Source organism: Megalops cyprinoides, chromosome 16, assembly GCF_013368585.1.
Source record: "Megalops cyprinoides isolate fMegCyp1 chromosome 16, fMegCyp1.pri, whole genome shotgun sequence".
NCBI lineage: Eukaryota > Metazoa > Chordata > Actinopteri > Elopiformes > Megalopidae > Megalops > Megalops cyprinoides.
This window is the reverse complement of record NC_050598.1, coordinates 4,788,864-4,810,112: the sequence shown is the minus strand read 5'-3', so window position 1 is coordinate 4,810,112 and position 21,249 is coordinate 4,788,864. Positions and strand designations below refer to the sequence as shown.

Genomic DNA, 21,249 nt, shown 5'->3' with positions numbered 1-21,249 from the left:
AAGAGCTGGAGCCCTGGCCTCTGCCCTCACTGACTCTAGAAAGTATACCGATGGGGGTCCAATTTGAATAAATAAATAAAATATCTTGATTGAGTTGAGTCCATAATTCACAGGTGTCAGGAGACAGTCAAGGGCAGTATTAGCCTGTTAGCCTACTGGATAATGTGTTGGTTAGTTCATGTATCCCTGCAGGTGGAATGTATCTGCTGGATATGAAATTTAGTGTGCACGTCATATGTCCGAAGACTTGCTGTGCTTAATTTTCGAGCTTTGAGTTAAGATATTTTCACTTTTTTTTTTTTTTTTTGGAAATGTTAAATAAATTAAGCCCCCACTAGATATACTATCATGCTATTGTTCTGGGAAATAATATAATTGACAATATCTCAGAGAAATGTGTCTCAAGGCCATAGAGATCCCTGGCTTATTAGAAGTGTTCAGATATTTTCATTTGAGGGTGTTCCAGTTAATATATCGTCATTTTTACTAAGTAATGGTCACGTGTGCTCATTTCTCATTTAAAATTCACCATGGAAACACAGGAGCTAAGATGTGGTTTCCCTGTTTTCCTGAGAGCATTGGCATTACTGTGCCCACAGTCTCTGAGTAGGGGTGGAATTGAGAGGTTTCCTCATGAGGTATTGCAGTGTCTCCTAAATGAAAATAATGTATTGTAATTGATGAATAAATGTGTGAAAAATAAGGTAGAATAACTATTTTTAATGCAGAGCCTCATATATTTATGCAGTTATTTATGTATGTTAGCATGCTTCATTTTACCTGAAATGTTAACCTGGAGCTCTGTATGTTGGATAATGAAAAATGAAAAAAGCATTCTTGTGTGAAAGGAATTTTGATTCTATGCATTACTATGCACCGTATTTATATGTTAGAAAAGGAGTAAAATCTGGAGAATAAAATGCTGCCAGTCCAGAACTATGTCACAGTTTAAAAGCTTCCGGTTCTTCCAGGTATCCCAGCACCTTCCAGAGTAAACAGTCATTTTCCAGGTATTGAGAAAATGTCAAAATTTCAAAAAACCGAACCCCTAGAATGCTTTGAGCCGTCAGCCGTTAAGCTACAGTGCTGTGTGAACTTGTAAAAATCATACAAATGCAGATCAGACAGAATTTTATGTGATTCTAACTGGGTATTGTTAGGATAATGACATGAAATTATATAACAGCCAACACTTTTAGTAAAAACGAAAAAAGAACAGAGGCTGAAATCATAATCTGGCCATTCATGGGTTAACAGGTTGCCTCTCCACCAGCAGACGTGGGAGTTCCCCCTCTGTGTCTGATGTTTGCTTTTTCATGTTGTAACTATGTGACTACTTTCAGATCTATTCCTAGGCTGAGTTCCTTCGCCCTTTTGTTCCAGTGCCAGGGTGTTTTTAAGCACAGAACTGTAACCTTTCTTAAAGAGCCTGCAGGCAGTTCTTGCCAAGGGCAGGCAGAAATAATGTGTGTATATATAAATATAATGCTGGGCTTTACTCACGGCACGGTCACAGATAGAAGTTCGAGGGTGTCTTTGATTCTGAAGTTGACACCAAGCTGTGAATTTTCACAACGTTCCATGCGAGAGAACATTAACTGCACCACATTCTTTGTGCAAAAGTAATTGCAAACTGCAGCTGTCCAATACTCCTATTGAAAATCTCCTCAGAGTTTGTGTTGTGCCACAGATTTCTTGCTTATATCTTGCCGAAGGACTCAGCTGGTCAATTAATTAATTTAGATGAAGACATCCACGTAGTAAGACTTGCAGTGGGTGGTGTGCAGAGTTGAACCATGACTAGGGCTTGATATCCTTTAAAATTTCTCGGTATCGGTGCCGGTACCAAAATGATACTTTTTTTCGGTACTTCATTATGCTCGTTGTTGTAAGCAATTTTTTTTGACAATAACCAAAATTTTCATTTCATTTGACAAAATAAACCAGCACTTCTAAATTTCCACAGTGCAACGAATTTAGCCTATTGTTCTCTTACTGAACGACTGTATGAACAGCTTTTATAAATAATGAAATATGAAATGTACAAAATTATTTTACCATTTTATTATTCTACCAAACAAAACGGTTTACGGTCATATTTTCAATCCATTTATAACAATAATGCCTAGGTAGCTAATGCTAGCTAGCAATGATTTGTGAATCCGTGTGGCCTGAACTAGCTAACGTCAGTGAAAATGCGGGTTATGAAAAAAATGACTTTATTTGTAACGAGCGAATAACATGTAATATTTATGTAACAGCTTTATATGCAGCTCACAGGAATTAAAATAACAATTATATATATATATAGCTTTATAATGAATCCTATTGAAATTAGTATAGCTGCCCAGCAAGCTAGCAAGCACAATTATAAGTGACAACCACTGCGCTAATGTTTCTGAAATTATCCGCTTTTAAGCACTGACAAACATTTGCAGCTAGTTAGCTGTATTTTTGTCTGAGATTTTTAGCTGAGAAGCCATTACAATGAAGAAACTAGCTACATATCTATGTATCAGAATGTCAGTAACCTTGGTGTAGTTGCCCACTCATTCATTCAGAAAGTTAAAACATTCAGGCCAGGAACTCCCTTGTCAAGGGAACTGTTTATGATAGCCTTGATAGCTACAAGACCGTCTGCGCTCAATTATCATTGACTGGCAAGTGCTGGCTCGATCCGTATATATCTCAATGTTCATACGCAGATCAGTAACCATTAAAGTGCAAGTCTTACGGCTGTAAATTCTTGTTTTCCTGTTCCAATCTTCTTGGTGTATGCAGTGCTGTGTGCTGTCAGCCAGTCAGAACCTTTGGTGCATTTTACAAAACTTCTGATATTTGATGAACGATCAAACGAGAATTTCTTTGTGAGCAAAGCCTTAAATGAGAAAGCTAATAGGGAGTCCTTATCACAAAGTACCGATTTTGATACTCGGTAGTACCGACGTTACCATCCAACGCTATTTGGTCGGTGCTTTAGAAGTACCGAGCCTCGATACCCAGCCCTAACCATGACCACAAAAGGAACGAGCAGTTCCCATTGGAGGAAAAGCGACTGAGACACGTGTGTGTGATGAATGGGGAGCACCATCTTCCCAGCACAGAACTACTAAAAGGCTACTAAGCCTAGACAGGTAGTGAATTTAATACAGCTTTGGATCCAGAGGTCATGTGTCAGTAGGCGGATGTGCGCAGATCCTGGTGCACCCCCTGCCGGATGAGGGGAGGGGTCTGAATGACACTCCCATGTGACAAGTGGGAGGAGTCGGCCTCTGCTTGTTGCTGTGTCGCGTGGGGCTGTAGTTTGCTCTGCTTCTCCAGGGCTGTGTGTAATACAGGAATATGCCAGCTATGCATGTTACGCAAGTCCGGTTGGGGGAGCAGGGGGATCTAAGAATAGGTCTGGGGGGCACTTGTCGTTTTGACTCTGGCTGGTGTCTGGCGTGACAGAGATTTAGGTCCCTACAAGAGAGCATCTGAGCCTCCCAAACGTAATCAAGACAAACAGTGTTGGAGTTGCAGTGTGGTATAGCGGTAAGGAGCAGGGCAGCAGTGTGGTGTAGTGGTAAGGAGCAGTAACGTGATGTAGTGGTAATTCAAGAGTAATGGAAAGAGAATAACACGTTATTATAAAAAAAAAAAATTACATGCAGATGGACCTTTAATGAGTGGCCATTGTAGTAGGACATAGGGGTTTTGAAGGGTTTTGTCATGTTGTTGTATGTACGCTACATTTTGTGAGGTTACGCTACTGCTTTGTGTGTGTGAGTGACAGAGAATGGGTGCGTGTCTGACAGTAGTGCAAACTCATGGTGTCCCGTAGGCTATATAGCTGCAGAGCTCACGGTGTCCCGGACAACCATAATTTAATGCTTCAGAAAAAATTAATCACTGTCAGGTCAGCAAAGATTTGTGTTTGTAGATAAAGCTTAGTATCATGTCTTTTCGATGAAGTTACACCTAGATCTGTGAGGGCTTTACCGGCCAGCACGGTATAGTCAAAATCCATACCGTAGGGCAAATTGATACTGGTGTACTTTCTATACTGTTTAAACCGTCCACCCCTAGCGGTAAGGAACAGCAGTGTGGTGTACTAGTAATGAGCAGTGCAGCAGTGTGGTGTAGCAGTAAGGAGCAGGGCAGCTGTGTGGTGTAGCAGTAAGGAGCAGGGCAGCTGTGTAGTGTAGCAGTAAGGAGCGGGGCAGCTGTGTAGTGTAGCAGTAAGGAGCAGGGCAGCTGTGTGGTGTAGCGGTAAGGAGCAGGGCAGCCGTGTGGCCAAAGTGAGTAATACCTAGCTAGTACATTGTGCACACTACACTTCTCTCAATATTTCCGTGTGTGTCGTTGTGTATTTGAGTGTGAGGCGTTATTAACATCTCAGTGCAGGATTGCAACAGCTTTAAGAGAGTATATGAGTGTATGTGTTCAGTGTTAGTAGATCTGTGGGTTTAGTACAGTGTGTATGAGCATTTGTGTGTGTATATGTGTGTGTATGTGTGTGTGGCATTATGGGCCTCTTGGTGTGGGCTTGTTACAGCTCTGTTACTGTGTATGAGCACATGTATATGTGTCTGTGTGTGGTATGGTAAGCCTCTCTGTGTGGGCTCGTTGCAGCTATAACTGCATGTATGTCCTGCGGTGTCATGGTTGCATGCTGGCAGCTTGCCAGTGCGGTTCACCTGAACATCTGAGTCATCGGAAACACCTGTCTTTGCCTCGAGCTGCTGGAGCTGGCACCTCTCTCTATCTCCTGCCCTTTCTCTCTCTCTTTCTCTCTCTCTTTCACTCTCTGCCACTCTCTCTCTCTCTCTCTCTCTCTCTCCCTCTCTGCATTTCATCCAGACAGGTGTGGCTGCCCTCTAACAGGATTAAAGGTGCAGTGTCTGGGGGAGTGGAGTCACGAGTCTATACCCTGCATTTTACACTTGTTACCCTGAGGTTATACAGGCCTTCCTGCAATTAATCCTGCTCTGAAATGAAATATTTCCCTTGGAGAAGAAAAAAAATCTCAGAAGGAAAAAAGCATAGACTTACCCTACGTTCACACCAGGAGCGGCGAGAGCGTCAAATTGACCGGAAGTCATTCATTTTCTATAAGAGCCAGTGTCTCGGTGGCGAGCAGCGGCATGACCGTTGGCAGCGTGTCTTGGGCGGTGTGGGCATCAGAATAAAGTTGAAGTCCGGGCAGCTTTATGGTAATGAGCTATGCCACGGTTCGGCGGCAACCAGTCAGAATTTAGAAGTGCTCCGCTCTAGAGAATTCTAGAGAACACAACCATGTAAACTTTTGTTCCCACCAAACATTAGTTCCCAAGCACAATGGATGGAGAGGTTGATAGGCTACATACAAATTAACGTTAATGTTAAAGACCAAGGCTAGTAAACCTATAAACTGCTATAAACTGCATGTTGAAATTTGACTTTGCACTTAGCGTCAACACAAAAGTCACACCACTCAAATGGCTTTTAATTAGTTTATTTCATTAGTTTATTTTATTACCAAACATGTCATTATAATTGTTCACTTTTTCCTTCATCGATTGATTTCTTACCTTCACATTTTAAAGATTTCATGAGGTTAATTTATAACAATTCAGTTCATCCCAGAAGAACTTTTATTGTTGACCATTTGATGATCGTTAGCAGCCTGTCTGTGTATGTGTTTGTGTGTGTGGAGGCAATAAAAACTGCTCCTGGCTCCAGAGTGGCTCAGTCAGCTCAGCCCTACGGCCTGGGTTCAATCCCTGCCGTGTCATCAGCCGACAATGACCTTAAGCCCACTGGGCCACAACAAATCGGCTTTGTCCCGCTGGGGAGAGGAGCAAGTTTGTCAGACGGGTCTCCTTGTTTTGCCTCTTTTGGGAAACTTGAGGCTCGTCAGGCACCAGTTAGCTGCTTGGATGATGTCAGTGGATACACACTTATCCTCCAGTCAGCTTTCACTCTACTGTGGTGCACTGTGGGACTTGTAGTGTGGAAAGTAATCGCTGTAAGCATGTGGGTGTATTGGAGGACTGTATTCGCTGTCTTCACTAGGGATGCACAATGATATCAGCACAACATCGGTATTGGCTGATAAAAACTTAAGAAGTTAATTATTGGCATCGGCAGATATGAAAAATTCTGTTGATGTGCCGGGCTGATAAGGTGACGCGTTAACTATGCGCACACAATGACGGTAAATGTTTATTATGAGCGCCAGCAACAAGCATGTATGGAAGTATTTCGAAGTATTTGAAACAGATAACAAAAGTGCTATTTGCAATGATTGTAAAGCACCAGTGATGCGAGGAGGGGTAAAATATATAGCTAAGTTTCTCACTCTGGGAGGATGCTAGCTGTGTGCTGCTAAGCTTTTCTCTGTTTCTGGAGGGTGCGTGAGAAAAATTTTAAATAACACGGCTCCGGAAAGCAGAGATGACAATGGGAAATAAGTCAACCCGCGATTGCGGATTGAGGAAAATATACACTGATTATGACCGTGAGAAAAAAGCCATCAATGTTGCAGTGCAGAGAGAGAGTGCAGAGGAAGCTGTTTGGATTCTGAGGGCAGGAATGGCAAGGTCCTGGGTTTTCCTCAGTATCAGGTGTGCGGTCATGGTGCATTCAGGGGGATTTAACTGGCTGGTGGAGGTCAGAACAGTGGTACGACACCTCCCGTGTTGGTAGGTGGGGTGAGTGCATCTGATCCAGGGGGCTCTAACATTGAAACCAAGGTGCACTCTAAGGTAGATGTTGGCGAGACTGAAACAGCAGCTTTCGGGAAAAATTGCCCTGGTGTTTCCTGAACAGACATTCTGAGCGAAACGCCACATCCAGGCATTTGGACACTCCAACATTAATGGGCCTAACATTAAACTGGCTAGATGTAACATTTGTGAATGCACCACGGTTCACAGATTTAGAAATCGCACCTGAACCAGCTGGCTAGCACTCCTCACAAGCTATCAAAGTGCAGATCTTACCTAGGTAGTCACTTAGGCACACCTAGAATATAATACTGAAAAATGCATAACTGAGCTGACAAGGCTGACAATGTCAGAGCGATGTGATATGCTTGCAGAGAACCTTGATTGGATCTGAACATACCATTACTGCTACCGTCTTCATCCAATGACCTGTTGGTTTTAGTGATTGTTGACATGATCATCTCGTGCCGCATTGGTTTGATCGTTGAGGTGATAATTCACTGAAGGTGATTTCCATCTGAATTGCCTGAAGACTGAACAGCCAACAAAGCTAGTATTGACCTCAAACCGTAGAGGTTGCTGTGAGGACTTGTCAGGTGCAGCTTCAAATACCTCCCTGGGAAAGCCTGCCCAGAAATACACCCAGCATACCAAGCAGATTGAGATCTGACAGCAGCAGGAGATCCGCTGTGAAAAGAAGGCTTCTTTCTGCAGGGTCAGTCCAGACCGGTGCTAGGAGGTGCTGTTGGATGAGGCCCAGTGACACGAGTGTTGTTGTGTCTGTGTTGTTTTCAAGTGTTTATTTCTGTTGTGGCTGCAGAGGTGTCTGTTTACACGGCTCTGAAGGGCCCCGTTTTTGCTGTTTATACTGCAGTCCTTACTCTGGCGGAGTAAGGCGCTTACACACGCACATCTTTATGACAGGCTTTCAGAGCATGATGCAGGTCACGGCCTCTAGCTGTTGTGCTTCACAGTGCCAGTACGCCAGGCCAGGCTGTGTGTAATGGTGCAGAATTCTGCAGGATGGTGCCTCTGTCTGTCTGTACTGTAAGGTCTGACTCAGCAGCAGCCCTGCTTAATACCCCCCCCCCCCCCCTGTCACATGTCTCCCATCACTCCTTGTCCCCCTCCGTCTGAGTGGACAAATTCCAGCTGACCCCCATCCAGAGCACCTCTCTGTTTATCTTCTGATGTTACTAGGGCGACAGGGCTGTTTCTTAACCATCCCCCCCTGTTCCTTCTTCTCTCTCTGCCCCTGTCTCTGAACACACAAGCCTGTCATTGTCAGAGCGGAGGAGATTCTGTGAGCTGGAGCTACGGCTTCATCGGTTTCACACAGCAGCACCAGCAGCAGCAGCAGTGGTGGCTCCACCATCCCGCCTCATGTCCAACTGCCATAGCTCCACCACTCTGTGTTCCTCTCCCTGTCTGCCAGCGCCATCCGCTCTGCAGCCCATATACCTTGACCACACGTCTCTCCCCCTGTGTCCCGCCCCCTGATCCATATGTCTCTCCCCTTGCACACTGTGTCTCTCCCCCTGTACGCCTCCCCTTGTGCCCTGTGTCTCACCCCCCTGGGCCATTCTTAGAAATCCTCCCACTCCGTACTGCATGACAGGCTGCGGGGACATAGAGAACCCTCTCAGGATAACTATAGATAAGCATCTCGAACAGCAGCCCCATGCATTCTGTACTTAGGCAGCCCAGTGCGTTTCTGTGCATGCAGCGGCAGCAGGGTGAAGCAGCTGAACCCAGGAAGTGCCCTCGGTTCTTGAGCAAAGCGCTGACAGCAAACACTGGATAATGCATAAAAATGTGGAGTATGTAACTTGCTCTGGATGAGCAAGCAAGTAACATAATAATAGCGTTATGCGCACATTCTTGGCCGTTTCCACCTCTGTGGTACTGGGGCAGGTCTGCGAGATCTGTAACTTTAGAACCGCACTGTGGAGGAGGTGAAATCTGAAAGCCTCATCTAACAACAAAAATAACGAGTAACAGTGAAACTTTAAAGCTGTGTATTTTACTACAGTTAGTAACCATGTCCCAGTAAAGCTTGTAAACTGTGTTCTTTACATGGCATCTCCACACAAGCCTGATGCGTATTCTGTCTCATGCCTGTGCTGGCACGCTCTTCCGACAGCTGGCCTCGGTTGTTTTAAGCACGGCTTTCTAATAGTTCTATAACTGTAATGGGCAAATTCTGTGTAACATTTCAGTATGATTAATGCAGTGCACACTACTGCAATCTTGAAAAGGGAGAAAAAATCGAAAATGTACGCGTTCAATCAAACATTAAAAGGTGAACAAGCGAGCGTGGTTATGGCCACGTGTTTGTGGTCATGGTCACAGTGATGCATGTGCCATTCCAGAGCATCCAACAGGGCAGTCTGCTGGGTTAATATAGCGGTAAGTCGGTCAGGGTCGTGTATTTTCGTGGTGTTGCGCGGTCGTGAGTCATCCGTGAAGTGGCGTGAAGCTGTAAAGGAATGATCTCAGCCTATGCAGTGGCACAGCTCAGCCGTCCCACACTCTGACCGGTCCGCTCTTACAGTCCCACACTCTGACCGGTCCGCTCTTACAGTGATGGTCATTGCATCTGTTTGTGCTTTGCCAATTTCTCTCAGAACGTCTGTTTCCCCCAGGTGCAGCATTTTTGCCCTAAGGCAGTAATTCAGCACTGAGCCAATGTAGCAAAGAGCGCACTTCAGTATCCCAGACCCACCTTCTTGCTGCTTAGGAGCTTGTGTCCAGATGTCAGCTTTCCGGTGTGAAATGTTGTCGGTCGTGGAGGTGCCAGTCAGATGCACCGCTTGTGCAGGTGGATATTGACTGACTAGGCCCCATTCAGCCCTGACAGGGACACTCCTGCCTTTCATCATTCCAGCGGCCTCCTCAAGTCTACCCTGAGGTATCTGTGGCATTTCTCCTTTCCAACTGTAATGAGTGCACATTGTCCCCAGTTTTTTACACCCACAGCTATACGTGCGTAAATATGTAAAAAAAGAAAAAAAAAGAGAGAGAACACCGTGGCTGCATTTTCTTTCACTGGCAAAGGGGGTAGCAATACTAACAGGTTAATTAGCCGCTAGCTGAGGTGGTGACAGGTACAGGAAGAGCCAACAAGAGCTCTTGCTGGTTTCTCTAGAAGTTGAGTTTGGCTGCTAGTAAGACCTGGTGTGGCCCAAACTGTTCCGCATTGGTAGTGCCCTTTCCATTACTGAGTCTAGCCACCTGTCTTTCTGTCAGCGTAGCCTAAAAGGGCTGTAATTCCCGCAGACTCCTCCTGCCCGGTGGTGTGCTTTTGCTGAAATTTCACAGCGCGTTTTGACAGCGTCAGCACGACGCGGCAGAGCTGGCCTCGGGACGTCCCGCACGCGATCCCATTTCAGCAGCACAGGTGCTTTGTGGGTCTAATTCCGGCTTTGTGGACGCATCATGGTCGCATTCCTGTCCGCATTGTTGTGCGGGTCTCAGCGCCTCGCCGCTCCGCGCCTGCTGTTCTCCGCTTCCCTGCACACCTGGCAAATCCGCCGAGCAGGGGGAGGCGTGGCTCCATCCAGCTCCTGCGGCGTTTCCCCTTCCCCCTTGTACATTATGGGGAGCAGTGTAGCATAGTGGTGAGGAGCAGCACTCGTAACTGAAAGGTTGCGGGTTCGATTCCTCGCTGGGACAACTGCTGTTGTACTCTTCGGCAAAGTATTTAACCCAGAATAGCCTCAGTAAATATCCAGCTGTATAAATGGATAAAATTGTAACCTATATAAGTCACTCTGGATTAGAGCATCTGCTAAATGACAATAATGTAATGTGATGTAATGTATGTTTGATGGACTGTAATGACAGCATGAAATGCCAGTGGAGTTCAGCCCAAACTCCCAATGCTGTCATTCGAACCAGCTGAATGGTGGTGTGTAATGGCCACCTGCTAAACCATAGCTATGATCACAGCTAAACTCCTCTGCTCTGCTGTGCTTGAAGGCTGTCTTCATTTCACACGTCCCCAACTTTTTCCTCATCCTGCAGTCGGGCCCAGTTTGTCATTCATTCAAGGTTAACTGATGCAATCTTGTTGACACAAGTTGGATGAATAATCAAGTCGGAATCTTTGGCCTCTATCTTGACAGTGTTTTGCTCAGCGCATGGATAAGGAATGTGCCTTCACTTGCAATGTTTCACATTCGTTAGGTGGGCAAAGCGGGAGGGATTGGTTCGCAAGTCCGAAATGAACTTTTCAGTCCACCAGCCAGGGTGGAAAATTCACCAGCCAGTAAAAATAATTTATTACGAATCAAGGGAGCGCCACATTTCAACTGGATCCTATGGCAGCAACACAGTAAAGCTAAAACACCTAGCCAGCAACGTAACATCACAGCTAAAGCATGACCGCTAAACCAGAGTAATGTTTGCTACTACTACTAGCTATTTAGTCTGCTAGCTAGACTTTATCTCAATAAAGCTGGAATCAAACTTACTCACAAAGCCACTCAAAATCAAGGGTCTCCCCGTTTTCCAAAGGCATGCACCATTCTGAATGTGGTGCTCATTTGCTGCTGTCTGTTTACTCAGTGGAGTTAGTGTCTCCACATTTTTGATTGATAGGAGAGCCAGCCATCAAAATATGCAATGACAGACATGATAAAGGGTAACTACCTCTCAGACCAAAATGACAAGTCTTTCTGCAGTAGACTAATTTGCATCACAGTATCATACGTAGCTTGGGGTTTGGACAACCAGTGATCGTACAGACATGACCAATTCCACATTTCATAACCAGAAAATGACAGGGGACCTGCTATTGCAGTAAAAAACTAATAGGTACTGGACTGAGAGGGGTGTGTATTTGGGCATCTTGCATTTTTATTAACTAACATAGCAGGGTTTGATAAATTTTATTTATTTATTTATTCACACAAAAAGTACTCGCCACAGTAGCTGTTGACCGGCAACCTTAACCTGACAAAGAGAAAATCTATTTGTGTTTGCAGACTGCCAGGTGTTCCTTTCAGACCCTGGTTCACTGTCTACCATTATTCCTGGCTGAAGCCATTTGTTTGGTTCATGTTTCCATCACTTCAGGCATGAAGCATTATGACTGGTCCTTGTTGTTTCTACCACTGTCTTTGATGTAGCTCTTTCATTGGTCCATGTTGCTTCCACTGCTGCCTCATGGAGTCCTTTGATTGGTCCATGTTGTTTCCACCTCTGCCTCGTGGAGTCCTTTGATTGGTCTATGTTGTTTCCACCACTGACTCTTGGTGCACTTTGATTGGTCCATGTTGTTCCCACCACTGCCTTGTGGAGCATTTCCTTGAGAGTAACGCTCTTTCTAATCTGTCTCTCTTCCCCAGGTCTTTTGTCATCACAAAGCTCTTCTTGCCAACACCCCCCTGAACAAAATGGCCTCCGCCTCCGTGAAGGTGGCAGTGAGGGTGCGGCCCTTCAACTCCCGGGAGACCGCCCGTGATGCCAAGTGTGTCATTCAGATGCAGGGCAGCTCCACCTGTAAGTACCAGACTCTCCCATTGGCTGTGCAGGACACAGACCTCAGCTGACAAATGACAGGTTTTGACACTACTTTGATGCAACTTTGTTTGCAGCAGTTGATGTAACATCTTTGGTGCTGTCCATTAATCTGTGCTTTGATGCCTACAGTTTAGAGGAAATGGAATATTCCAGTGGACTGAACCATTTTTAAAATCATAGGGGTTGTGTAACCTTGACTGTTAACTCTGATTAGCGCACAGATTATAATTTTTTTACTATTAATATTGACTGTTGGTGTGTGATGTCAGTGTGTATGGGCTCCTTAATAAAGCAGCAATCTTATTGCATTTGTAACGAGCTCTTTGGCCCTCTACCTCCTTTCTAGATGGGGCTGGAAGGATTTTTCTCATTTCATTAGAACTTGTAACCCCCCACCCCTACCTGGCTGATGCCATGAAGACACCACTCCCCTTTTTATTCCACTAAACCACCCAGCCCACTGCACTATTCCAGAGCCAGAGCCTCAGAGGCAAAACACCAGCCACACACACACACACACACACATAGGCACACACACACAGGCACACACACACACACGCACAATTCAGCAGCTAAACACTGTCTCCCTCTGTAGTCTGGCTCCCACATGCCCACTGTTTCATTGAGCGATGCAGACAGACACACATTAACAATGGGAATCAACATCAGCAACCTTCACACAGAAACAGCACGAACAACGCTCAGCCAGGCACAGGAGGACATGCCACTGCAGCCTGAGGGGCTGGCAGGGAACATTACCGCAAATAACGAGAAAAAATCACAAAGTGTTAGTAATAATATTACACTGTATTTATAAAGAGCTACTCCAGTAAGTCTCTTTCCTGTGTGCTTTTCCAAGAGCCCAGAGGCCAGAATTAAAACATGTGCTGAGTGAACCCTCACACAGTGTAAAGCATGACATTGTCTGGATGTTTGTGCGTGTGTGTATTTCTGTGTCTGTGTGTGTATCTGTATCTGTACACGTTGGGTGAAAAGCTCACTTTCCCCAATTCTTGCACACCAGGAGATAGATGGTGCAATCCACCCTCCCCACCCCTCCTCCTCCCTGATGGCACAGTCCAGTGAAACCCAACACCCTTTCATATGCTGCTGATAACCAGCTGACATTCCCTGTATGCAGTTCAGCGTATTCCGCCCTCTGTCCACTTTGCTGTGAATTCAGCTCTCAGGCTCCCGAGACACAGTCTGTTTCCACCTTCTGCCCTTTAACGGTCATCCAATCCCGAACACTGCAACAGTTTAACCACAAAGACAATGCGTAATTCCTCTCTCCCTCAACTTTAATATCCCTCCACTCCCTTCCTTTGTCTCTCTCTCTCTCTCTCGTTCAAAACGTGTCTTTGTTCCTCCTCCTCCTCCTCCTCCAGTTTCACTCCTTTGATGTTTGGCCTCCTCTCTCTCTCTCTCTACCCAGGTGCCTCACCATAAGCATATCCTTTGTACACAGTGTTTTAAGACTACCACGGGGCCATTTGGCTAAGTGTTAATCGTCAATGTTTCCCTAAAATGATGTCCTCATTGCAGGAACTCGCAGTATTCGTTAGCCTCCTTCAGTGGTCCTGCAAGCATGCCTACCTCTGCTAAATGTAGCATACCCATCAGCCACATGGAATACCTGGTAGACAACTACACCTGGAGCGACCCACTTTCAACCCCACCTGACCTACACGTGGCTGTAAGCGGAAAGGTCATTTTTTAGCACGGCCAGATTTAACCCGGGTACACGTGTGGGATACAAACATACATACACACAGAGCGCACTTGGATACTGGTGAGGGGAATTTTAATGTAAGATTTTTAGATAGCCAGGACCAGTGAATCCTCTTGTTGCTGTGGGACCTATGTACCTCTTTCTTTCTCTCATTGTGCCCCCCCCCCCCAACCCCCAGCTCCTTTCAAGCTGCGGGCAAAGAGGAGAAAAGACACCTGATATGGGAGTTTACCGAGGGAGAGAATCACAGAACAAACTCTGTCCCCCTCAGGTTTTAAACTGTTCATGATTTAAGAGAAGAAGCTGAACATAGAGAGCTGGAAAATGCTTTATGCTAGATGTCCACGCTCAAAGCTAGCGCTTTTTGCTGCCAGTGCAATGTCTGAATTCCACTTGCAGTGGTTTTCAGGCCAACAGAAATCTTGTCTTTTTCCTTTTCATCCAAACAATCTGACGCCTCTGGCGTTCCGAAACGGGCAGTTTTTCCCGCGCAAGTGTCGGAGGCTTCAGAATGACTCATGGACTTAACCGTCATAACTGTGCTTCAGTATTATGAGGTGCAGTAATTTCAGGAATATGTTTCCAACCACAGACTTGAGTTTTTTGTCAGTTTGTCAGAAGGTTTTGGTGCTTGGATCACTGGCACACAAGACTACTTACAGAAGTCTAAATATGGCTAGTAAATCCATGTAGATTCATGGAGAGAATTTATCAACTAGGTTTCTTAAAATCAAGCCTGAGGTTAAACTGTCATGGTGAAATATGTTTTCTTTGTACATGCTAATACTCCAAGTCAGCAAAGAAGCCCGATCTTCCTTTCCTTTCAAAACTCATTTTTCAGAAAGTTCATTTTCGTGGAGGTGTGAGGGAGGCCAAAGGCCAAGGGCCTCAAGGCCTTTAGTGATGCCATGATACCAGTATTTGGAACTTTGATATGGAACTTTGGAACTTGCAGTGAAATATGACAACTGTTCAGTTTCATTATATTCTATACATATAAATGCCATAGCAAAGAACAACAAAAAAACATCAGAAAATGGAAAATAGTGGAATTTTGCTTTTATAAATGTAAACAATTTTGACTTGGCTGTAGGTCAGATAGGTCTGGAGTTGGAAATATAATTTGCATAAAGCAATGTGACATAGGAAATGTCCATATTTCAATAACCGTTCAACTTGATTCCTATTGAAACTATTTAGCGCAAGTTCAATGTAGGATGTGGGTTGGGAAATCTGATCCTAGATCAGCACTTAAGAGTGAGTTCTGTGTATGGTGTCCCTGTACAGACGTATAGGGAAACTGTGTTAGCAATTGATTCCGTGTTTTACATGGAAGCAAAGAAGTAATTTTCATAATGCAAGTACAGACAGCTCTGATACCTTTTGATCATATCTGCTAAGCTGTGATTATTTCTTCTGCTGTTTTGGCAGAACCAAATACTTAATGAAGCTGGGGAGCTGTTTTCACATCCATGATCAACCTGATACCTAGGCAAGAAAGACCACACCAGCAACAGTACAGAACACACAGTACAGTACAGTAGCATCATAAGGGACAGCTTGGTAGGCTGTGGGAGGGTTGTTATTGAACCAGCTGATACTCCCTTTATAAAGACATGCCCATTCTCAAGGAGATGTTCCTTCCCATGGTCCCAATGCTCCACAGTGCCCCCTCTTTGCCCCCTCTGTGCCCCCCCTAATGACGGCTTCTGGCATATTCAGGATTCCCGCCGTGCTGGGCGTAGCTTGGGGCTGTTGGCAGGGTGGGTGCTGTAGGTGTGGGCACAGGGGCGTGAACGCATGCCTTGCATGGTTCTGCACCCAGCCCTGACCGGGATGCCCGGAGCCCTCAGCCCCCCACGTGCTTGCCTGCCTGCCGGGGCTGCACCGGGCTGGGGCCCCTGGCAGGCGAGGGCACGCCCAGACCTGTGAGGGGGCCGGAGGCGGGGAGAGGCTGCAAGGCTGTCAGCCCTGCATTTTCCCTCTTTGGTTTTTTTTTTCCTCACATTTTCACTTTTTTGGGAAATGTCACACGTACCTTAGTGTCACCTCACCTATAGCATCCTCTGCACCCGTGCTGAAGCACCAACGAGCGCGAGTCCCTCAGCACACCCACATGCTCAGGGACAGGAACGGTCTCCTTAGGTCTCTTAGCCTCTCACAACCACCTGTGGGTCACGGGGTGCCCACCCTGCCCTGGCAGAGCCAGGCCAATCATGTTCCACCACCATGATGTGGCCCCGCCTCAAACCCAGCTCTGAGCTGTAGGACTTGGGTGCTTTAGCCAGCTAAGCCGACTGGAGTATCACCACTCCTCCATGGTGCCTGCGCTGTGAACGAGGGCCCGCTTATTTGCATTTGTGTGTGTGTGTGTGTGTGTGTGTGTGTGTTTACTAGCTGTGGTCTGTGGCTGCTCCATTGCCACTGCGTTCAGTTCGGCTTGCTCTGGCCTGCGGGTGAGAGGCTCCAGCAGCCCAGAGAGTGACTGTCAGGGCATGAATGAGCACGAGCCCCAGGGCATGTCTGTAGTGCCGTTTCTATGTATAGGGCCCTGTGGAATCTGCCTACATGAACCATGCCATCCGGGTGCAGAATGGAATATGCCGACCCAGGGTCCCACCTTATAAACAGTCACATCGTATTTATCAACTGAGGGAAGGTGTTTCACAAATCAAAATCCCAGCATGTACTTGGCTAGCTGTGAAAAGATAACTGCAGCAACCTCAAGTTAAAAACTCATCTGGGGAATTGCTGGACAGCTAATATTGCAGCAGGTTCCCGAATTGCTGACAGACAGAACGCTGGCCCCTGACAGCCATACTGGGGTTGGAGGAAGGTTTTGCAGTTGTCTGTGAAGTGCCGGGGACGTTGAAGACCAGAATGTACAGAGAAGAGAGCTGTCTATGGGGCCTGACAGGGCAAAGTGTATTTTACTCTTCTCACAGACATCCTATCTCTTTGCCATCGCAAAATAGTAAACCGAAATGAGGTCTTTATATCATTCTGCACATGAGAGTATATCATCTGTCTGGGATAGTCTTTTTTCCATTTTATCAATTGTTTTCTTTCCAGTTTCTTAAAAAAAACATGAGAAAATATACACAAAAATGACCCAACTTGGAACGTGGACTCACTTCAAAGGCTGTGATGCTTCTGTGCTGAGTGAGATGGTGTGTGTGTGTGTGTATGCGCCTGTGTCTGAGTGTAGAATGAACAGGTCTGGTGTGTGTGTGTGTGTGTGTGTGTGTGAGTGAGAGTGAGTGTTGAGTATAAGGAGCAGGCCAGCTCTGAGTGTGTATGTATGAGAGAGAGAGTTTAGTAGAAAGAACAGGCCAGTCTGAGTGTATGTATGAGAGAGAGAGTTAGTTTAGTGGAAGGAGCAGGCCAGGTTGCTCTAGTGCCAAACCACATTGCCGGTCTGTCCCAGAGGAGAGGAGAGCGAGGGGCCAGCTGCTCCCCCTCCATCTAAAAATAGCCCGAGAAGAGGGGAGGGGCTGTAGGCGGTACGTGCCTCTGTCCTGTCGCCATGAAAACAGGCCTCAACACGGGACATGTGTGTTCTGGGAAAGGAGCCACTGCAACCCCAGAATGCCTTTCTGCATGCTCCATGAGTCTGAAATATTCTCTCTCTCACTCACCGCTCGCCCTCAGAGGAATCCACTGACCACCACTGTGTTATTATTGTTATTTACCTCAGTGCAGGCGGACCCCCCTCGCCCTCTGTCTGAGAGCGTCCCATCAGCTCACGTCCTGTCTGTGAACTCTTCCCCAGTTCCTGTCCAGTCTTACCACCAGGTGGTGTCCTATTATCATTCTTTCTGTGAGCTGTTCCCAGTATCCTGTCTGTCTGTCCACCAGACACTGTTCTGTGAAAGTCCAACCTGTGGGCTGTCCCCTGTTTCTGTCGACCCTGTCCACCTACCCATAGATAATGTCCTATCGTCATTCTTCCTGTGAACTCGTTCCCATTTCCTGTTACTATGTCCCAGCAGTGACCATGTCCCTTGCTTGGTCTGTTGCTTGGTCAAGGTGCAGGGTTTTTTGGGAGCTCAGTAAATCCCAGTTCTCGGCATTAGCAGCCAGGACCCCCACCTGTGCCGGGGCGGTTTCTCGTAGCTCCCCACTGATCTGAATCCTCTCCCTCTCTCACACGGCAACCTTGGGGACCCCGTGACATGAGCGAGGTTTCCTGTCTCATTACGTCATCTTCCTGTGAAATGCAGCTCCGAGGCTGCCTGGCCGTGACTCACCGCGCTAACGCTAGCGCTAATGTTACAGGAATGGAATGAGCAAATACAGTTGGGTTTTTTTCACTTTTTTCGTTTTGTTTCCTCTTCCCTCTGTAGTGATGCGGGATTGCCTCTCCATTGTTCTCTGGCTCTCCGCCACCATCCCAGCTCCTTCGATTACACTTACATTACCTTACATTACATTACATTATTTAACATTGCATTACATTACATTGCATTCATTTAGCAGATGCTAAGGTCCAGAGCACAAGAGAACAGAAGTGTTTCCATCCAAGTTAAATGAGCAACAGTGTAAGCTAATGACGCTCTGAGTGGACCAGTTCCGACTGGCCTGCTTTGGACCTCAATGCTAATTGTTTTCAGGGCTCGGGGGAGCTCAGGTTACTGTCGGGGTTGCAGTCGTGTCCTCGGTGGGTCTGCTTAGGGGTACATGTGTGCGCATGCGTACAGGCGCTTCTGTTTGTAAGCTCTCCTGAAGGCTCTTCAGCCAAAGCTCTCTTGTCCGGCTCCTGACCATTCCCGGCTGTGTCATTGCAGGCATCTCCAACCCCAAACAGCCCAAAGATGCACCCAAGAACTTCACATTCGACTACTCCTACTGGTCGCACACCACGGTGAGCATGCTGTGAGCAGCGAATGCTGTTCGGTTTAGAAATGAGATCACATGGACAGGTTTCTGTTTGTAAATACTAATATTTTCAGATATACATACATTTTACATTGTAGATATAGATTTTATGGATGTGACTGCAGATATACTTGTGTGTGTATAAACCAAACTTATATAGATATTGCACTCAGAAAATAATATGTTGAAATGTTTCATTTGAGATCTATGACACACGTGCCTCTCTCTCTCTCTCCCCCTCCTTCTTCTCTAGCCCGAGGACCCGGCCTTCGTCTCCCAGAAGCAGGTATACCTGGACATTGGGGAAGAGATGCTGCTGCACGCCTTCGAGGGCTATAACGTCTGCATCTTCGCCTACGGACAGACCGGCGCCGGCAAGTCCTACACCATGATGGGCAAACAGGAGCCTGGCCAGCAGGGCATCATCCCACAGGTACAGCGCTGCTGGAGGAGGGCATCATGGGAACTGTAGTTCCCACCTTGGCATGGAATGTGCACCAAAGATTGTTTGTTCATAGCCTCAGTTATGTCTGACAAATATATACTGTCACACTGTTTTTCTTCTCAACAAATTAACTTCAAGGGGAGTGTGTTTGCTTTGTTGGCATTCAGAAACGTTTTTTTTTGTGTGAAGTTGCCAGCAGTATAGTGTGTTGAGGCCTTGATCATTGAACAGAAGTGGGCAATGAAATCCGTATCTTTAAAATCGTTAGCATCCGTCTGTATTTGTTTCCATGCATTCATTCCTCTGTGTGTGTGTGTGTCTGTGTGTGTGTGTGTGTGTGCGTGTGTGCGTGCATGTGCAGGCAGGAGATATGTGATCACAGTCTCCATCTCTTGTGTCTTCCAGCTCTGCGAGGACTTATTCAAGCGCACAGTGGACAACGCCAGCCCAGACCTGTCTTTCTCTGTGGAGGTGAGATCAGTCTGTCTGTCTGTGTGTCCGTCAGAGAATGGTCTGCCTACCCAGGCAATCTGCCAGACTCCCTGTGTACCATACAACAGTTGTTTTTACTTTGTTCGTATACATACTAGCTTCCGCTGAGAGCCAGCTGGTGCTCTGAATTTTGTAATGTAATGGGTGCTTTTAACTGATGCAACATTCTGTGCTGTTGTATCTGTCACTCTTATCCTTCTCTGTTCCCACGGTAATAGTTCCTCACCCTGACACTGGACAGTGTAGATATGTGGGCTCTTTGCCTGGTACAGTTTGTCATTCCACTGGCCTGATATTTACTGAGAGAATTGGGGTGAAGTACCTTGGCCTTGGTACCTTGGTAAAACAGTAGTGCCCCACCTGGGAATCAAACAGGGGTGTCAGCACACCATGTCAGCACACCTCAGGACATTTGGAGTTGTGTAACAGTAGAGTGTGATTGTAAATGTGTTGGCTTATCTGCTGGAAGTTTTCAGTAATCTAGCTGGGGCAGCTCACTCATTCTCATCACTCACACCCCTCAGAAATCACAGTATTTGAAAGGACATCTGAGGTAAAAAAGGCACAAAAATGGCAGTTAACTTCAGTTTACTTGAGTGACCTGTGAACTGGACATGCTGAAATCTCCAGACAACAATTACAGTCCACCTCTAAAGGTCGTTTCGCACGGAATGAGCCTTTAGCTGACTAAAGCTGGAAATGCCCCGCTCCTGACCGCTGCACCACACTGAAGGCCTGCAGGCAGGCTGGCTTGAAAGCCATAGACACCGGGATCCATGTGATCTGTGGATGTAGCCTCTTCCCTCCCTCTATATCACATTTTGTGAGGCTCCATCAGTTCTGCGGCAGGAGTCCTTAGTTATAGCCCTTTCCGGGTCATCTGTTCGCACAGCGTGATGTTTACTGAGGCCTTTCAGGTTAAGTGCCCCCTGCTGGTCGTTACAACAGCAGCGGCTCTGTCTGGGAGCTGACCCGGGCAGAGAGCATTGCTCCTCACCGCTCCTCACCGCTCCTCACCGCTCCTCATCGCTCCTCATCGCTCCTCACTTCTCCTCACCGCTCCTCATCGCTCCTCACTTCTCCTCACCGCTCCTCACCGCTCCCTGCCGCTCTCTGCCGCCCCTAGGTGTCCTACATGGAGATCTACTGTGAGCGTGTGCGCGACCTGCTCAACCCCAAGAGCAAGGGCTCGCTGCGGGTCCGCGAGCACCCCATCATGGGCCCCTACGTGGAGGACCTGTCCAAGCTGGCCGTCACCTCCTACAGCGACATCGCCGACCTCATGGACTGCGGCAACAAGGCCAGGTGCGGCAGCGGGCGCCCGCGGGGGGGGGGGGGGGGGGGTGGGGGATGACAGGGCATATTTCAGAGAACCGACCCACGGCCAGTGTTCAGTCCCGGGGTCATGAGTTGTCACCACACCACATGACTTGAGTACGTGCGCAGCGCAGTGCATGAGATCTGTACAAGTACAGTACAGTGCACTG

General features: G+C 46.8%; 1 protein-coding gene across 2 annotated transcripts in view; it reads left to right on the top strand.

Moving 5' to 3' along the window:
- si:ch73-375g18.1 (kinesin-like protein KIF1C) overlaps positions 1–21,249 on the top strand; it is a 54,249-nt gene that overhangs the window by 8,855 nt on the left and 24,145 nt on the right. For both annotated transcript variants that reach the window (XR_005005523.1, XM_036547792.1), the window contains exons 2-6: positions 12,041–12,194; positions 18,735–18,811; positions 19,079–19,258; positions 19,676–19,741; positions 20,889–21,067. Coding sequence is in view for 1 of the 2 variants with exons in the window: in XM_036547792.1 (XP_036403685.1) it covers positions 12,089–12,194; positions 18,735–18,811; positions 19,079–19,258; positions 19,676–19,741; positions 20,889–21,067 (608 nt within the window). In the remaining variant the exon portion in view is untranslated. The remainder of the gene's footprint in view (positions 1–12,040; positions 12,195–18,734; positions 18,812–19,078; positions 19,259–19,675; positions 19,742–20,888; positions 21,068–21,249) is intronic.